This window comes from Pavona decussata, unplaced genomic scaffold, assembly GCF_977016875.1.
Source record: "Pavona decussata unplaced genomic scaffold, jaPavDecu1.1 SCAFFOLD_381, whole genome shotgun sequence".
NCBI lineage: Eukaryota > Metazoa > Cnidaria > Anthozoa > Scleractinia > Agariciidae > Pavona > Pavona decussata.
The window spans coordinates 370,659-390,070 of NW_028145755.1; the positions used below are offsets into that span (position 1 = coordinate 370,659).

General features: G+C 40.8%; 2 protein-coding genes across 3 annotated transcripts; both read left to right on the forward strand.

Moving 5' to 3' along the window:
* Nucleotides 1-977: 977 nt before the first annotated feature.
* LOC146451931 (arylsulfatase B-like) lies at nucleotides 978-9,545 on the forward strand. Of its 2 annotated transcripts, none has more exons than XM_085098494.1 (7): nucleotides 978-1,265; nucleotides 1,999-2,193; nucleotides 2,894-3,105; nucleotides 3,887-4,098; nucleotides 4,525-4,745; nucleotides 5,260-5,513; nucleotides 7,670-9,545. In XM_085098494.1, the coding sequence occupies exons 1-7, from the start codon at nucleotides 983-985 to the stop codon at nucleotides 7,901-7,903; spliced, it is 1,611 nt and encodes a 536-aa protein (XP_084954620.1). In that variant the 5' UTR covers nucleotides 978-982; the 3' UTR covers nucleotides 7,904-9,545. The 2 variants fall into 2 exon arrangements, with proteins under 2 accessions (XP_084954620.1, XP_084954621.1); XM_085098495.1 differs by having other exon boundaries at nucleotides 2,107-2,193.
* Nucleotides 9,546-9,636: 91 nt separating this feature from the next.
* On the forward strand, nucleotides 9,637-18,270 carry LOC146451932 (arylsulfatase B-like). Its single transcript, XM_085098498.1, is given in 8 exon segments — nucleotides 9,637-9,919; nucleotides 11,172-11,258; nucleotides 12,334-12,425; nucleotides 12,427-12,549; nucleotides 14,087-14,298; nucleotides 14,726-14,946; nucleotides 15,416-15,669; nucleotides 17,801-18,270. Coding segments are annotated over 8 exon segments (1,506 nt in total). The 3' UTR covers nucleotides 18,035-18,270.
* Nucleotides 18,271-19,412: the final 1,142 nt, after the last annotated feature.

The window sequence follows — 19,412 nt, forward strand, 5'->3', positions numbered from 1 at the left end:
AAGTAAATTAAATTAAGTTATTTACAAATTATAAAGCAAAAACAGGATTAACTGAAACCAATTATAGTAAAACTAACTAATGGCTTTGTACTCTGTTTCTTAAAAAATTCCTTGAGAGTCTTAAAAAGGTTCTGTAGTCTTAACAGTTTCTAATAGTTTCTGGTAGATTGTTAAATAGTTTCGACGCATTATCTTGGAGAGTGCCATTTTCGGTCGGGACCACTAATCTAATTGAATTGCTTGAGCACAGTTCCTTGGGGCATTCCTGTTTTATTATTTTAAGATAATCTGGCCGGGTCTCGGCGTTATGCAAAGCTTTAAAACATGATTTCAGGAGTCTCAGATCTCTTCTCTCGTTGATTGGAAGCCATCCGAAGCCATACAATCATCTCTAAAAGTGGTCGCTTATGAGAGGTGGTCGCTTACGATAGGTGGTCGCCTACCAGAGGTTCCATCTATAGTGATTACGAGAGGTGGTCGCAAAGGGAGGTTCGACTGTATCTTCAATTGTCTCTGTTCAAGGAGGACTTACGTAATGTTTTGCTGGAATCCTCTGAATGACCCGTGAGCTGGCAAGAGAGACAATGGCTTCGAATTAGCCAGCATCTATGACACCATCTAAGCTCCCTCGGGACCATTATATAACCCCTCTTAACATTCAAATTTGCATCATGGCTGACGACGTTCGGTGGATCCGAACGAAATAAGCCACTTTTAAGTTTCAATTGCGCTCTGGGTACAGAATTTTAATATTTTAAAATCATGATTCCAGAGCAGGAAAAAAATATTTTTGATTTCAGCATCTAATTTCTCCTCTCAATATCACTTCTTGATTAAACATTCAGATCACGAGAATAAAGAAATTGATGTTAGGAATTAAATGAGTTTTATGTCCTCTAATGTCCTCTTGAATGCTTCCGTGACAATGAGTTCACCAAGGGGTCACTCATGTGACATGCGCATGCTCCCGTCACAGATCAAAATGGAGGCTGTGCAGTTTCAAGCAGTCTTGATTCTTCTCATTTCGTTGTTCACCAACGCTTTAGTGTCGCATGTTTCAAGTAACCCCAAACCTCCTCACATTCTTTTGATCGTCGCGGATGACCTTGGTTGGAGCGACGTAGGTTTTCATGGCTCTGTTATCAAAACTCCAAACATTGACAATCTGGCCAGGGAAGGAGTAATATTGGATAATTACTATGTGCAACCACTGTGTACACCGACAAGATCCGCTCTCATGACAGGAAGGTACCCGATACATACAGGTAAACATTTCAAGCAGACCCAAACGAGTTTTAAAATGTGTGACCATGAATATACCCTGAATATATGAGGTAACATCGCATCATTTCTTGTAACGCAAAAGAGCTATTCATCTCCCTCGGGGGAGGTATTGGTTATTTTTTAAAGACTCAAATTTCTGAAAGGCTGATCGGACTTCGTATTTTACACGACAGCGACACGATAGAGACCAAACCGAGAATCAACAGAATGCGGCAACCGTGGACAGCTGTTTTAGGAGCTGGTTGGCTCTCATCAGCACGGTGTAGCACAGCAAAAAGTAGAACAACCAACGCGAGTCGAGTGGTCTACTAAATGCACGTGGTATTGATTTAGGATAGGCCCAAATTCAGACATCCGTCTGACTACGATTAATGAGCAAAAGAATTAAAATATCATGTTGCTGTAGCCATAACTGAATAAGTTAAATGGGAAAAGCAAAACTTTCCTTCACAAGTACATGGCCAAACCTTGTTAAAACGAAGTACAGCAAGTACAGGAGTACAGCAAACAGGACGTTTTAATCAAAACCTGAATAGAGAAGAGGGACCAGGGTGGGTACTTGATCAGATAGTCTGCAATTAATTCGTTGCGGAAAAATTCCCAAAATTATAATTTGTCCAAATTCTTCAAATATCAAGCTTTCTAGTGATGTCTAGTTTGTTATTGGTCTTATTGTTTATTGAAAAGCCACACGTGAAATTTTTTTTCCGAAAGATCAACCCCGAAGGTCGATCGTACAGCACAACAGCATCCAAAACTTTACGGGGTTAGGTGAGCACGTGTTACAGAGTCTTGTTTTTGTTTTTTTGTTTTTTTCCTCAGGTCTACAGCATGATGTGATTCATCCTGAAGATCCTTTTGGCTTGCCGTTAGAGTACAGCATTCTGCCTCAAGAGTTGAAGAAAGCTGGTAAGTCACTGATCTCTTCGACGCAGCCATTTTGGACCTGTTTCATTTTACGGCTCTCTTGTGTGCAGTGCTTTTCGAAAGTTGCGTTTGTTATTCGAAGAAGCCTGTTACTGTTGTAACAAAGGAAGGTGAAGTTAATCGATGGTCACTTGTAGATCGATAATGAAAGAGAAATTTCTCCCGTTTCCAATGATCCCGATTGCCTGACTATTATTGTAAATTATTTTCGGTTTGCTTGAAAGGAAGCTTTGTCTTCTCTTGAAATATACAAATACAAAACATATGATTAATTTTTATCGTCAATTTTATTTCACGTTCATTATAAACTGATCATAGTTACTTTTACCGACTATTGGAATCGATTAATATCGATTGAATTTTGCATTGATTTTTGTCTATACACATACGGTAGTATATACCATGTATTGAAGATTTGTGAGAATATGAGGATGATTCGATACGAGGAAAATTTCATCAACTACAAAAAAAATTGTCAAGTCCCTATGCACCTGTGAAGAGGTTTGTTGGGAAATGCATATCAGTGGTCGACAGTTAATTTTTGCTTTAGCCTCTTTGGCTCGCCACGTCACGCACGTCACGTGACGTTACGCCGAAGGAGTAAGTGACGTGACGCGTAAGAGGCTACTTTTGCTTTAACCAAGTGTGGAATAAATGACAAATTATTTCATGGTATCACCAGGTTATGCGACTCATTTGGTGGGCAAATGGCATCTCGGTTTTTATAAGTGGCCCTATGTTCCTACAAGAAGAGGCTTTGATACCGCGTTTGGATTCTGGGACGGTTCGGAGGATCATTACTCTCATTCCGTTGAAGGCTTTTTGGATTTTCGCGATGGTGAAGAACCTGCTAGGAGCTGGAATGGTACATACGCCATGTATGCTTACATGGAGGTAACTTGTGCAATCTTCGATTTTCCCAGAATCACTTTCTCCACGATATTGAACAAATTAAGGATGGTGCCTACTTTTGCTACTGCGTTTACGTTCTGCGCCTCTCGGGATCGTAGGGTTTGCTTTAAGAACGGTACTTTCTAAAACAAAGATATTTTTGCGTGGTTTACGGACTGTGCGGGAAAAGCAGATCCTAGCTAGGGCTGTTGGAATCCAAAACGAAAATTAGGAATAACCGAGCATTTTTCTGAAATAATTATTGTTTTGTAGTTTTCAGCTTTATCGAATTGTTGTTGACCATTCCTCTCCTGCCTCTTCCTTTCTAGCGCGCGCATGCCACGCAGGTTAACGGTTAAGCTGCCCTTCCCCACCTCAGTCCCACTTTCTCCCCTCCTGGTCGGTGGTCTGATAACTGGTCAAAATCGGTATACTAGACGCTGACTTTCATTGAGGTGTGATAAAATTCTTTAGCACTGATACCGAGTATTGCCGACTTATGCCGAATATTATCGATAAAACCTGGCGCACAAGTCGCCCACAGGAAAGAAAAATAAATCTAACATGTCTCGTTAGAAGGAGCCACAATCGGCCTCGGCATAATAACACCTTCTTAAACGGCATTGATTGAGTGGTCCACTCTCCTGTACAGATGGATTTAAATCATAAGTTTCATAGCTGGCAAGCTCCACCAGCTATTCAGCCACGCGTACTGCAATTGCGTAATGTAAGTCACATAAAGTGACTCTTGTAAGTTCACAAATGTCTTTGATTGGATTTTTAGAGGATGGAAAAGATTGTCAAGTCACATGACCCCGCGCAACCCTTGTTCCTGTACATGGCATTTCAGAACGTACACAGCCCAGTCCAAGCCCCGCACCAATATGTCGACAAATACAAGTTTATCAAGAACGATCTTAGAAGACGGTACGCTGGTATGGTGGACATACTGGATGAAGCGGTGGGAAACCTTACCAACACGTTTAAAACAGCAGGGTACGGTTAAAACTACGAACCCTAGGAAAAACGCCTGATAGAAAACTTTTTACAGCCAGTGGAATAATTAACAATTATCCTGCGAAATCGCTTCTGTATATTGCCTGGCAATTAGGACCAAGTTGGCTCGTTGTTTGTTCTTGTCCTTGCTCCGAGTGGTTTTTCTCCGTGTACTCCTGTTTTCTCTCTCCTCAAAAACAAACATTTCCAAATTCCAATTCGATCTGGATTATTGGCAAACACTTTAACATGAGCCTCTGGCTTGGGAGATTGCGCAAGCACTGTCTGTGTTATTGACATCATGTCTTTAGTAGAAACAATGGGTAGATAAGAATGAGTCCCGGAGAAATGATAGTATAAACAAGAGGCCTAAAGGACCATCAGTCAAGGATAATCTAACTCCATCGACCTTACTCATTCTTTCAGGTTTTGGGACGACACATTAGTTATATTTAGCACTGACAATGGTGGGATACCAAGCGGCGGAGGGTTTAACTGGCCACTACGGGGTATGAAACACACTGTATGGGAGGGAGGGGCTCGTGGGGCTGCATTTGTCTATGGTAAATTACTGGAACAAAAGGGCGTGACAAGCAAAGAATTACTTCACGTGACCGACTGGTATCCGACTTTAATCAAGCTAGCAGGTGAGAGATTTCGTCTTCATCTCGCTCATTTTTTCATTAAAAATTGCTTAATATACTGTTGTAACAACGAACCAGACTGTCTTTGCCAAACGTGATCCAGTTTCTTAACCTAATCAGTGGTATGCACTCAACGTATATTTTGCCTGTGCTTCCAAATTTGTGGAGGCCCTATGCGCCATCTTGGCGCCAGGGGACAAGTGAAGTGGAGCTTCCAAATTTGTAAATTGTAATTCCGAGCTCTTTAGCGTGTAATATACTGTTAACATAAGCCAAGCCTACTTTTGCGGTCTTTGTAACAAGGTTGTAAAAATCAGTTGTAATTTGAGTCCCTCTTTACTTTCCCTGTATTCAAGTGTAATTGTAAGGAAATAAAGATCATAAAAATGTAAGCATTAGGGGAAAAACAGGTACATGGTACCAATCATGAAGTCTTACTCAAAGCGCTAAGACATAACGTGCATTTTTTACAAGTTGAACAGTTTTAAATCGTCAAACTTTACTTTTTTGTTGGCAGGGGGACGTTTTGATCCCTCACATCCAAAGCCCGTGGACGGTTTTGACGTGTGGGAGACAATCTCTTCCGGGAAACCTTCTCCAAGAAATGAGGTTCTCATTAATATTGACACCTCCCAGGGAGCTGCATTGCGTGTGGGTGACATGAAGTTGTTGTTGAATGTCCCCAACGTTACGTGGTTTAAGCCTCCTGAACTAGAAGATAGGTTCACTGAGCAAACGCTGGAGCTACAATCCCGAGTGGAGGATCTATTGGTGAGTTCGCTTTGTCTCCAATCTCGTACGCACACTCTTTGACCAGCGGTTGGTCGCCAGGAGACACTCTGGAGTACAATGCAAGCCGTTACGAAGCAGCCAATAAAAAAATTAAATTTTTTTTCGAATTCTCCAATGCCTCTCCTGGCGACTAACCGATGGCCAAGGAGCCAGAGGACTCTGGGTATTGCTTTGTCTCATCCTCGTCCAAGAGCCCATGATCTTTTGGTCAGCGCTTGTAAAAACTGTGGGGCCTTGGGAACGAGAATGGCTTTGAATTTGCCTGGTTTCTTACAGCTCTCTCCCAGTCGCTAACGGCCAGTTCGTTTCGGTGAAGAACGGCTGGGGACCACTTGATGCGAAACGGATTGACGGAGACGAAAGAAAGAGAGAAGACTAGGCACTAGGCAAATTTTGTATCACAAAATGTAGCAGGAATGAGACTGACATAGGCAGCTGGTGGCATGGGCGCGGCTAGCAAGCAAATACAAGGAAGCACATGAATAACGACATTTTTTGTTGTTTTTTTTTTGCTTCTGGAGGCGCGGGTTTCATTATTTCAATCGAGCAGAGAAAATGGAAAAGGATAAGTGTCCATCCTTCCCCGCGCATGCGTTTCTTACGTTGAGGGATTTTTTTTCTTTCTCTATCGTTTCTTTCTCCATACATCTCATGGAATAATGACTCAACCGGATGTGGCTATTTCTATCACTGTTAAGGTAGAGTTAATTCTTCGATCGCTGATAATGTTACAAAACAACTCATTTGTTTGGAAACTACCATCCCTTTATCTGTGAATTCTGTTGATGAAAGGACAGTAGTGAAAAAAATCTCAGAGTTTTTACAGAAGGAAAGGACTCTCAAAGTCGCCTTTTGCATAATCGTAGACAAATCTCAGGGTTTTTGGTGGGGCTTTTATAAAAGCGTTAAACTGAAAAAATGATGACGCTATGGTCTGTAAAACCCCCTTATCTTTCGGAGACAATATGTCGGTTACATTGACACGATTCGGAACGCTCGTGATTACAAGGTCAAGTATGTTGTTGCCACGAGTAGGTTTTTTTTATTGAGGTTTGCATGTCAATAGGTGGTCGTGAAAGGTTTCAATAAAGGCTAGTTCGTTAACACCCAATGCGCTGTCAATGGAGTCCCAGAGGATGTCTGGCAAATTAAAGTCACCCAAAATTGTCATATTGTCAAACTGGCCACACAATTCACGCAGAAAATTATCAAATACATCCATCCAACTTGGGTCTTTATTGGGTGGCTCATAGCTAAAACAAAACAAAATTCTTTGACCAGTAAACGTAGTAAATTCGGCAAAAATGATCTCAAGCTGTTGCAGTTCAGGTTTTAATTTGACAGCTTTGAAGAAGGCTGTTTTGATTGCGATAAGAACTCCACCACCACCTCGATCAGACCAATCTCTCCTTAATATTGTAAAGTCAGAATGCAAAATATATTTCAGAGTTGCTGATATTTTGGTTCAACCATGTCTCATTGACGCATATAACGTCGGCGTACACCAGGTCTTGGAAGCGATGGAGGTTACACACGGATTTCCAGTTTGTTGTGCTGTCTTTGTGATAACTTTTTAGCTTCTTGTATTCATCACGAGGCAATTGATCTTACTAGCAGTTAAAGCAGAAACCGGTCCAGGGTTAGGATTGATGTCACCAGACATCAAGAGGCGAAAGGTAACAGATGTTGTAGTGACAAACGTGGCACATTTTCATTACATGGCACTGTAGTAAGCGTTGACTTAATAGCCAAAAACAGAAAAATAGCAACGGCCTTCACAGAACTCTTCGAGTGACGACCTGATTCCCTTAACAATGTCAACAATCCATCGAAGGAGCAATCGTTTTCGGGAGAACGGCAATAAAAACTGTAAGAATGAAATAAGGTAAAAGGAATCCAAGACTACAGGTCGTTTGACCACGAGTTATCCTTCTGTCATTATATCGTTTTAGCCTGTACGCATGCTCAAACCTCAACCTTAAAAATTGAACTGATATCAATGGCGCTACCCAGTGTTCACCGTACTATGAAATGGATTGATAGCAATTTCGAATTTGGCTCCATCGTCTCTGTCCCCTTTCTTGTTCTTTTTTATGCCATATTTTTCTCATATTGATCTTCTTCAATCAATGTAGAATCAACCGGGTAAACTGCAATCTGACAGGATTGAAGTGGCTCTTTACAACTTAACCGCTGACCCCAACGAGCATGACGACATAAGCAGCAAGTACCCGGATGTAGTAATGAGGTTGAAGGAAAGAATGATGTATTACGTCAATAGCACAGTCACACCACTCAACAAGCCAACGGATCCCAAGGCAAGGGAATCTGCTAAAAAGAACGGATGTTGGGGACCTTGGCAAGACTGAAAGAAGAACTATTTGCGCGTCCATAGTTCTTCTTTTTGGCTATTCTTTACTGTAGAGCTGACTGGTTTCTAAGAAAACCGTGTTTGTCGCTGGTATCCAGAACAATCCAACACTTATACTGAATTAGTGTCGTAAGAAGTGTAGATATTGTATGTGTTGTAAGTATTGTTAGTATCAGAAGTGTAGTATTGTTATTTCTGTAAGTATAGTAAGTATTGTTATTGTATTATTCTGTGTCACGTAAGGCTATTAAAAGACTGGAATTTATCAGATAAGGTGTTATTCAACAATTCCGTTGAAAAGCGGACTGCAATAATCGTAATGAGAAAGCTAGGATATACGCCTTATAAAATTTTAGTGAGGTGTAGTTACAATGGATGCTCTCTTAACGGACACTCTCGAAACAAAACCACGTTCTAAATCATTTTCAATTTTTCCAACAGTCATATCTAAACATTGTCTACTGCCGACGGAAACAAGAATACTTGCATCCTAGACTAGAAAACTATTTACCTACTTACAATAAAAAAAACTTATAAACAATTTAGAGGCCCACTGATTGTCTTAAGCCGAGGCCTAAGTTAGACTCTGTGTAAATAACTGGCCTAGACAGTTTACCAAGTTTGAGGTTCTGTCGTTAGATTACAACCATGTAAAAGGCTTTAAAAAATCGGAAAAAAGTAGAGACTGTATGGATTTGCATGGGGGACGCAATCTCAGAATTGGAGACCTTTGTATGGAATTTGGGCAACCGTTTGACAGGCCACAGCCTGGTTACTGGCTGGACTGTGATACTGGCCGGGTTTCTGGAAAATAGCGCGTCTGGGATAAGGTAGGGATATTTGGTCATTAATCCAGTTGGTATAAAGTTGAAAAATGCAAAAAGCAGCTGAATTTGGTCTGGTTTAGAGTAAGGGTTTCATAGTCCCAGCGATACACCCCCTATTGCGCTGCTCCATAATCTTGGAAGTCCCGTCCCCAGCTAATCAATTTACGCCATCACCGAGTTACCTCCAGGCCTTCTCGCGTAATGGTGGATCCCAAAACAGCAACCTCGTTCTCAAGGCCCTGGGAATGAGGTTGCTAAAACCACAGATGTGAAGGAAATAGTTTTTTTTAGGCTGTTCCCTTAGTGACCAGCATTTAATTTTAAAATATAAAAATTCTGTACTCAGAGCGCAATTAAAACTTAAAAGTGGGATATTTCGTTCGGATCCACCGAACTTCGTCAGCCACAATGCAAATTTGAATGTCAGGAAGGGTTATATAATGGTCCCTAGGTCATAGATGCTGGCTTATTCTCTGTTCAAGGGGGGCTTACATTTGAATGTGTTACTTTCCGTAGCAAGAACTTTTGTTTTGCTGGAATCCACCGAATGACCCGTGAGCTGGCAAGAGAGACAATGGTTTCGAATTAGCCAGCATTCAAATTTGCATAGCGGCTGACGAAGTTCGGTGGATCCGAACGAAATATCCCACTTTTAAGTTTTAATTGCGTTCTGAGTATAGAATTTTTTTATTTTAAAATCATGATTCCAGAGCAGGAAAACAATAATTTTGATTCTAACATATATCTCACAATATCACTTCTTTATTAAACATTCAGATTATGAGAATAAAGACATTGATGTTAGAAATTAAATGAGTTTTCTGTCCTCTTGAATGCTTCCGTGAGAATGAGTTCACCAAGGGGTGACTCAAGTGACATGCGCATGCTCCCGTCACAGATCAAAATGGAGGTAGTGCTGTTCCAAGCAGTTTTGATTCTTCTCATTTCATTGTTTACCAACGCTTTAGTGTCGCATGTTTCAAGTAACCCCAAACCTCCTCACATTATTTTAATCGTCGCGGATGACCTTGGTTGGAGCGATGTAGGTTTTCGTGGCTCTGTTATCAAAACTCCAAACATTGACAATCTGGCCAGGGAAGGAGTAATATTGGATAATTACTATGTACAACCACTGTGTACACCGACAAGATCCGCTCTCATGACAGGAAGGTACCCGATACATACAGGTAAACATTCCAAGCAGTACCAAATGAGTTTTAAAATGTGTAACCATGAATATATGAGGTAACATGGCATCATTTTTGGTAACACAAAAGAGCTATTTATCTACCTCAGGGAGTGGGTATTGGTTATATTTTAACAGGATGTTTTTATGACAAACAAACCACAATTAGAGAGGGAGGACCTGGGGAGTGAGGGGGGTGTACTTAATCAGATAGTCTGCAATTTAATTCCTTGCCGGTTTAAAATATTTCCTTGCATAGCTACTGTTGGCTTTTCTGATTATTTTCCCTTTAGTAACGAGCATGATAAGGTTTTCAAGATCTTTTGAACAACTTGGCAAATTACTAAAAAGCTAAAACGGAAACTAAGGTTACCATTGCTCTTACTAATTGCACGGTATATGATGTAGAATAGCATAGCGTATGAATAGCATCTCATGAATGAGGCAATCAAATTTGTTGGTGCATTTCGCAAGCACGTGAAACTGTTCTAAAAAACGCTGTGGTATCTGGTCATTGTGTTAAAGATGGTAGTGTTTGTAAATAGAAGACGACTTTCTTTTGTGTCCGCAACCTGTGACCGGAAAGCGTTTTTTAGAAGAGTTTCACGTGCTTGCGAGATGCACCAACAAATTTGATTGCCCCATTCATGAGATGCTATTCATACGCAAATTCAAACCAGAACTGAACGTGCAAACTGATTCAATTCGCGTTAAAGTATTTGTTTAACCATCTATTAGTATGTTAATTTTCAGATCTAGCCTATTTAAATATCCGCGTTCATTAACTGATTTTCTCTTGATAATAAAGTCAAGACGACTCCGAAACGTCGAGCCCTAAATCTCTCTGTAGTTTTTGCTTGTCTTTGCTTCAGCAAATCCCTTTGATTAAAAATTTAAAGTTTGGTGTTTAATCTAAAACTTCCAACGAAAGAATGTTCAAAATTTACATGCTTAACTGAATTTTACAGGGATCGCAGAGGTGTTACAGTACGATCTTTTCAACATCTTGACACCCTGGGAAAGCGTAAAAATTCCCAAAATTATAATTTGTCCAAATTCTTCAGATATTAAGCTTTCTACTGATGTCTAGTTTGTTATGGTTTATTCATAAGGCACGCGTAAAAATTTTTTTCCAAAAGATAAACCCCGAAGGTCGATCTTACAGCGCAACAGCATCCGAAACTTTACGGAGTTAGGTGAGCACGTGCTACAGAGTCGTGTTTGTTTTTTTGTTTTTTTTTTTTTCGCGTCAGGTCTACAGCATGATGTGATTCATCCTGGAGATCCTTTTGGGTTGCCGTTAGAGTACAGCATTCTGCCTCAAGAGTTGAAGAAAGTTGGTAAGTCACTGATCTCTTCGACGCAGCCATTTTGGACCTGTTTCATTTTACGGCTCTCTTGTGTGCAATGCTTTTCGAAGTATTGCGTTTGTTATTCAAAAAAGCGTCTTACTGTTATAATGTCAAAAGAGGGTGAAGCTAATCGATGGTCACTTGTACATCGATAATGAAAGAGAAATTTCTCCAGTTTCCAATGATCCCGATTGCCTGACTATTATCGTAGAATTTTCGGTTTGCTTGAAAGGAAGCTTCGTCCTTTCTTGAAATATACAAATACAAATAATATGACTAATTTTTATCGTCAATTGTATTTCACTTTCATTATACACTGATCACAATAACTGGTATCGACTACTCAAATCGATTGATATTGATTGAATTTTGCATTGATTTTTGTTTATACACAATACGGTAGTATATACCATGTACTAATGAAGATTTGTGAGAATATGAAGATGATTCGATGAGGAAAATTTCATCAACTAAAAAAAATTGTCGCGTCCCTATGCTCCTGTGAAGAGGTTTGTTAGGAAATGCATATCACTGGCCGACCGTTAATTTTTACTTTAGCCTCGAACGTAGTCTCCCTCGCAGCCGTTCTGTGTCTATTCCACAGGAGGAGCGTTGCGTGACGAGACACAGAATGGCTGCGAGGGAGACTACCTCCAACACAGACGTTCTTTGGCTCGTCACGTCACGCACGTCTCTTCACTGAAGAAGTGCGTGACGTGACGAGCGAAAGAACGTCTGCTTAAGAGGCTATTTTTGCTTTGGCCAAGCGTGAAATAGAGCGGTTTTCAATTGAGTGTCGTAAATCCAAAACCAAAGTAATTTCTCTGGAAATCACAACAGATGTAAGGAGCACAATCAGCCAATCACAACTCGAAGCAAATGCATGTAACCTGGGTCAAGCGCGGGAAAACGCGTGTGGCCAAGCACGATTGGTTTTAGTTTGGCTTCCCATTGGTTAAGAAAATGGCGCGAACTTTGCCAACCATTCATAGAGTCTAGTAAAGCAAAACCAAAGCAAAAAAATTACTTATATTAATAACAAATTATTTCATTGTATCACCAGGTTATGCGACGCATTTGGTGGGCAAATGGCATCTCGGTTTCTATAAGTGGCCCTATGTTCCTACAAGAAGAGGCTTTGATACCGCGTTTGGATTGATTCTGGGACGGTTCGGAGAAACATTTCTCTCATTCCGTTAAAGGCTTTTTAGATTTTCGCGATGGAGAAGAACCTGCTAGAAGCTGGAATGGTACATACGCCATGTATGCTTACATGGAGGTATCTTGTGCAATCTTCAATTTTCCTAGAATCACTTTCTCCACGTAATTGAACAAATTAAGGTTGGTTCCTACTTTTTGCTACCGCGCATACGTTCTGCGCCTCTCGGGATCGTAGGGTTTGTTTTAAGAACGGTACTTTCTAAAACAAATATATTATTTTTGCGTGGTTTATGACTGTGCGGGAAAAGCAGATCCTAGCTAGGATTCTTGATATCCAAAACCAAAATTAGGAGTAACCAAGTATTTTTCGGAAATAATTAAGCTCCAATTTGAAGGGAAAATGCCATAAATTGTTTTGTAGTTTTCAGCTTTTTCGAATTGTTGTTGACCATTCCACTGAGGGGTGATAAAACTCTTTAAGCCTGATACTTAAGCTACTTTAGCACTGATGTATTACCGACTTATGCCGAATATTATCGATAAATCTGGCGAACAAGTCGCCCACAAGAAAGAAAAATAAAAAAATGTCTTGTTAGAAGGAGCCACAATCGGCTTCCGGATTATGACACCTTCTTAAACGGCGTTGATTGAGTATTCCACTCTCCTGTACAGATGGATTTAAATCATTACTTAGAAAGCTGGCAAGCTTCGCCAGCTACAGTCAAACCTGTATATAACGGCCCTGTATATAGCGGTCACCCTGTGTATAAGGGTCACTGAACAACTTCCCAAAAATCGTCCCTTATATTTACTGTTAAGTTGACCTGCATAAAGCGGTCACCTGTATATAACGGACGCGGTCACCCTTTAGACTTCCTGAATGCACAATTTCATTATCTTCTATCTGTAAATAACGGTCACGAAATTGGGTTACGATTAACGAATAATGCCAGGGATATATCGATGACTCAAAACCCAACTGGAGGGAGGAGGTCCGAACGATCTCTTTGATGGCCAAGATGGTGAAATTGCAGCTAGCCCCCCTGAGACGCGAAGGAGAGGCAGCGATGCCGCAGAACTTGACCTTAATGAATGAGACAGTAGCACAGGCAGTCGGGCTTGCAAAGCAGCTGAAACACTTTGCTCAGTACGACATGAAGAACTTTCTTTCACACTATATTTTTTTCTTTCACACTAAGTAAAGTCAACGACATACTACATGAAATCAAGCTTCGAGCTCCGAAATATCAGAAAACTATAACCGATTTTTTTTAAATCCATAATTACGTTAAAAGCTTTTCCTACAAGGAAACTTAGATGAGTATACTGCACCTCCGTAAAAGTACGCCACGAACATTTTATAGGCCTTTTTTTTATCCTGATTATTGCGTTGCTGTTACTCGTTATTGTCACTAAAACGTAAATTGAGTGATAATTTGTACATAAAAATGCTATTTATTGACTTCTGGGAGAGTTTAAAGGAAACCTGTGTACAGCGGTCACCCTGTATATAACGGTCACCTGGCCATTTCCCAAGGGTAACCGTTACATACAGGTTTGACTGTATTCAGCCACGCTTACTGCAATTGCATGACTGGAAGTCACACAAAAATGGACTCTTGTAAGTTCACGAATGTCTTTGATTGGATTTTTAGAGGATGGAGAAGATAGTCAAGTCACATAACCCCGCACAGCCCTTGTTTCTGTACATGGCATTTCAGAACGTACACAGCCCAGTCCAAGCCCCGCACCAATATGTCGACAAATACAAGTTTATCAAGAACGATCTAAGAAGACGGTACGCTGGTATGGTGGACATACTGGATGAAGCGGTGGGAAACCTTACCAACACGTTTAAAACAGCAGGGTACGGTTAAAACTACGAACCCTAGGAAAAACGCCTGATAGAAAACGTTTTACAGCCAGTGGAATAGTTAACAATTATCCTGCGAAATCGCTTCTGTATATCATTTGGCAATTACGGCCAAGTTGTCTTGTTGCTGGTTCTCGTTCGTTGCTCCGAGTGGTTTTCCTCCGTGTACTCCTGTTTTCTCTCTCCTCAAAAACCATCATTTCCAAATTCCAATTCGATCTGGATTCTTGTCAAACACTTTATCATGAGCCTCTCAGGGCACTGGAGATTACGCAAGCACTGTCTGTGTTATTGACATCATGTCTTTAGTAGAAACAATGGGTAGATAAGAATGAGTCCCGCAGAAATGATAGTATAAACAAGAGGCCTAAAGGACCATTCAAGGATAATCTAACTCCATCGATCTTACTCATTCTTTCAGGTTTTGGGACGACACATTAGTTATATTTAGCACTGACAATGGTGGGATACCAAGCGGCGGAGGGTTTAACTGGCCACTACGGGGTATGAAACACACTGTATGGGAGGGAGGGGCTCGTGGGGCTGCATTTGTCCACGGTAAATTACTGGAACAAAAGGGCGTGACAAGCAAAGAATTACTTCACGTGACCGACTGGTATCCGACTTTAATCAAGCTAGCAGGTAAGAGATTTCGTCTTCATCTCGCGGCAATTTTTTGATTGAAAATTGCTTGATATAATAATATTATTAATATTGTAACAACGAACCAGACTGTCTTTGCTAAACGTGATCCAGTTTCTTAACCTAATCAGTGGTATGCACTCAATGTATATTTTCCCAGTGCTTCCAAATTTGTAAATTGTAATTCCGAGCTCTTTAGCGTGTAGTATACGGTTAATATAAGCCAAGCCTACTTTTGCGCTCTTTGTAACAAGGTTGTAAAAATCAGTTGTAATTTGAGTCCCTCTTTACTTTCCCTGTATTCAAGTGTAATTGTAAAGAAAAAAAGGTCATAAAAATGTAAGCATTAGGGGAAAAACAGTTACATGGTACCAATCATGAAGTCTTACTCAAAGCGCTAAGACATAACGTGCAGATTTCTACAAGTTGAACAGTTTTAAATCGTCAAACTTTACTTTTTTGTTGGCAGGGGGACGTTTTGATCCCTCACATCCAAAGCCCGTGGACGGTTTTGACGTGTGGGAGACAATCTCTTCCGGGAAACCTTCTCCAAGAAATGAGGTTCTCATTAATATTGACACCTCCCAGGGAGCTGCATTGCGTGTGGGTGACATGAAGTTGTTGTTGAATGTCCCCAACGTCACGTGGTTTAAGCCTCCTGAACTAGAAGATAGGTTCACTGAGCAAACGCTGGAGCTACAATCCCGAGTGGAGGATCTATTGGTGAGTTAGCTTTGTCTCCAATCTCGTACGCAGAGTCCTCAGGCTCTTTGACCAGGAGTTGGTCGCCAGGAGAGACTCTGGAGTACAATGCAAGCCGTTACGAAGCAGCCAATAGAAAAATTAAATTTTTTTTCGAATTCTCCAATGCCTCTCCTGGCGACTAACCGATGGCCAAGGAGCCAGAGGACTCTGGGTATTGCTTTGTCTCATCCTCGTCCAAGAGCCCATGATCTTTTGGTCAGCGCTTGTAAAAACCGTGGGGCCTTGGGAACGAGAATGGCTTTGAATTTGCCTGGTTTCTTACGGCTCTCTCCCAGTCGCTAACGGCCAGTTCGTTTCGGTGAAGAACGGCTGGGGACCACTTGATGCGAAACGGATTGACGGAGACGAAAGAAAGAGAGAAGACTAGGCACTAGGCAAATTTTGTATCACAAAATGTAGCAGGAATGAGACTGACATAGGCAGCTAGTGGCCTGGGCGCGGCTAGCAAGCATATACAAGGAAGCACATGAATAACGACATATTTTTTTTTTGCTTTTGGAGGCGCGGGTTTCATTATTTCAATCGAGCAGAGAAAATGGAAAAGGATAAGTGTCCATCCTTCCCCGCCCATGCGTTTCTTACGTTGAGGGATTTTCTTTCTTTCCCTCTCGTTTTTTTCTCCATACATCTCATGGAATAATGACTCAACCGGATGTGGCTATTTCTATCACTGTTAAGGTAGAGTTAATTTTTCGATCGCTGATAATGTTACAAAACAACTCATTTGTTTGGAAACTACCATCCCTTTATCTGTGAATTCTGTTGATGAAGGGAGAGTAGAGAAAAAAATCTCAGAGTTTTTACAGAAGGAAAGGACTCTCAAAGTCGCCTTTTGCATAATCGTAGACAAATGTCAGGGTTTTGGGTGGGGCTTTTATAAAAGCGTTAACCTGACAAATAATGACGCTATGGTCTGTAAACCCCCCCCCCCCCCCCTATCTTTTGGAGACAATATGTCAGTTACATTGACACGATTAAGCACGCTCGTGATTACAAGATCAAGTATGTTGTTGCCACTGGTGGGTTTTTTTTATTGAGGTTTGCATCTCAATAGGTGATTGGGAAAGGTTTCAATAAAGGCTAGTTCGTTAACACCTGTTGCGCTGTAAATGGAGTCCCAGAGGATGTCTGGCAAACTAAAGTCACCCGAAATTACCATATTGTCGAACTGGTCACAAAATAAAATATTTGACCAGTAAACGTAGTAATTTCGGCAAAAATGATCTCAAGCTGTTGCAGCTCGGCTTCCGATTCAGGTTTTAATTCGAAAGCTTTGAAGTAGGCTGTGTTGATTGCGATAAGAACTCTACCACCACCTTGATCAGACCGATCTCTTCTAAATATCGTAAAGCCAGAATGCAATATTTCAGAGTTGCTGATATTTTGGTTCAACCATGTCTCATTGACGCATATAACGTCAGAGTTTTCGGCGTACACAAGGTCCTGGAAGCGATGGAGGTTACACAAGAATTTCCAGTTTGTTGTGCTGTCTTTGTGATAACTTTATAGCTTCTGGTATTCATCACGAGGCAATTGATCTTACCAGCAGTCGAAGCAGAAATATAAAACCGGTCTATGGTTAGGATTGATGTCACCAGACATCAGGAGGCGAAAGGTACCAGTAGTAACAAACGTGGCACATTTTCATTACATGGCACTGTTGACTTAATAGCCAAAAACAAAAAAATAGCAACGGTTTTCACAGAACTCTTCGAGTGACGACCTGATTCCCTCAACAATGTCAACAATCCATCGAGGGAGCAATCGTTTTCGGGAAAACGGCAAAAAAAAAAAGAAAAAAAACTGTAAGAACGAAATAAGGTAAAAGGAATCCAAGACTAGTGGTACCTCCAAGACTACAAGTCGTTTGACCACGAGTCATCCTTCTGTCATTATATCGTTTAAGCCTGTACGCATGCTCAAATCTCAACCTTAAAAATTAAACTTACATCAATGGCGCTGCACAGTGTTCACCGGACTATGAAATGGACTGATAGCAATTTTGAATTTGGCTCCATCGTCTCTGCCCCTTTTCTTGTTCTTTTCTATGCCATATTTTTCTCATTTTGTTCTTCTTTAATCAATGTAGAATCAATCGGGCAAACTGCAATCTGACAGGATTGAAGTGGCTCTTTACAACTTAACCGCTGACCCCAACGAGCATGACGACATAAGCAGCAAGTACCCGGATGTAGTAATAAAGCTGAAGGAAAGAATGATGTATTACGTCAATAGCACAGTCAAACCACTCAACAAGCCAACGGATCCCAAGGCAAGAGAATCTGCCAAAAAGAACGGATGTTGGGGACCTTGGCAAGACTGAAAGGAGAATTATTTGCACGCCCATAGTTCTTCTTTTAGCTATTCTTTACTGTAGAGCTGATTGGTTTCTAAGAAAACCGTGTTTGTCACTGGTATCCAGAACAATCCAACACTTATACTGAATTAGTGTCGTAAGAAGTGTAGATATTGTATATGTTGTAAGTATTGTTAGTATCAGAAGTGTAGTATTGTTATTTCTGTAAGTATAGAGTGTGTGCACGGCGGCCATGTTGGAGGATTAAAACAATAGAAGATATTTGCATAAAAATAGAATATATTTCCCAAAGGAAAATTATTGTATTGTTTCGGTCCTCCAACATGGCCGTCGTGCACACACTCTATAGTAAGTATTGTTATTGTATTATTCTGTTTCACGTAAGGCTATTAAAAGACTGGAATTTATCAGATAAGGCGTTATTCAATAATTCCGTTGAAAAGCGGACTGCAATAATCGTAATGAGAAAGCTAGGATATACGCCTTATGAAATTTTAGTGAGGTGTAGTTACAATGGAAGCTCTCTTAACGGACACTCTCGTGACAAAACCACGTTCTAAGTCCTTTTCAATTTTGCCAACAGTCATATCTAAACATTGTCTACTGCCGACGGAAACAAGAATGCTTGCATCCTAGACTAGAAAACTATTTACCTACTTACAATAAAAAAAAACCTATAAACAATTTAGAGGCCCACTGATTGTCTTAAGCCGCGGCCTAAGTTAGACTCTGTGTAAAATAACTGGCCTAGACAGTTTACCAAGTTTGAGGTTCTGTCGTTAGATTACAACCATGTAAAAGGCTTTAAAAAATCGGAAAAAATAGAGACTGTATGGATTTGCATGGGGGACGCAATCTCAGAATTGGAGACCATTTGGGCAACCGTTTGACAGGCCACAGCCTGGTTACTGGCTGGACTGTGATACTGACCGGGTTTCTGGAAAATAGCGCGTCTGGGATAAGGTAGGGATATTTGGTCATTAATCCAGTTGGTATAAAGTTGAAAAATGCAAAAAGCAGCTGAATTTGGTCTGGTTTAGAGTAAGGGTTTCATAGTCCCAGCGGTACACCCCCTATTGCGCTGCTCCATAATCTTGGAAGTCCCGTCCCCAGCTAATCAATTTACGCCATCACCGAGTTACCTCCAGGCCTTCTCGCGTAATGGTGGATCCCAAAACAGCAACCTCGTTCTCAAGGCCCTGGGAACGAGGTTGCTAAAACCACAGATGTGAAGGAAATAGTTTTTTTTAGGCTGTTCCCTTAGTGACCAGCATTTAATTTTAAAATATAAAAATTCTGTACTCAGAGCGCAATTAAAACTTAAAAGTGGGATATTTCGTTCGGATCCACCGAACTTCGTCAGCCACAATGCAAATTTGAATGT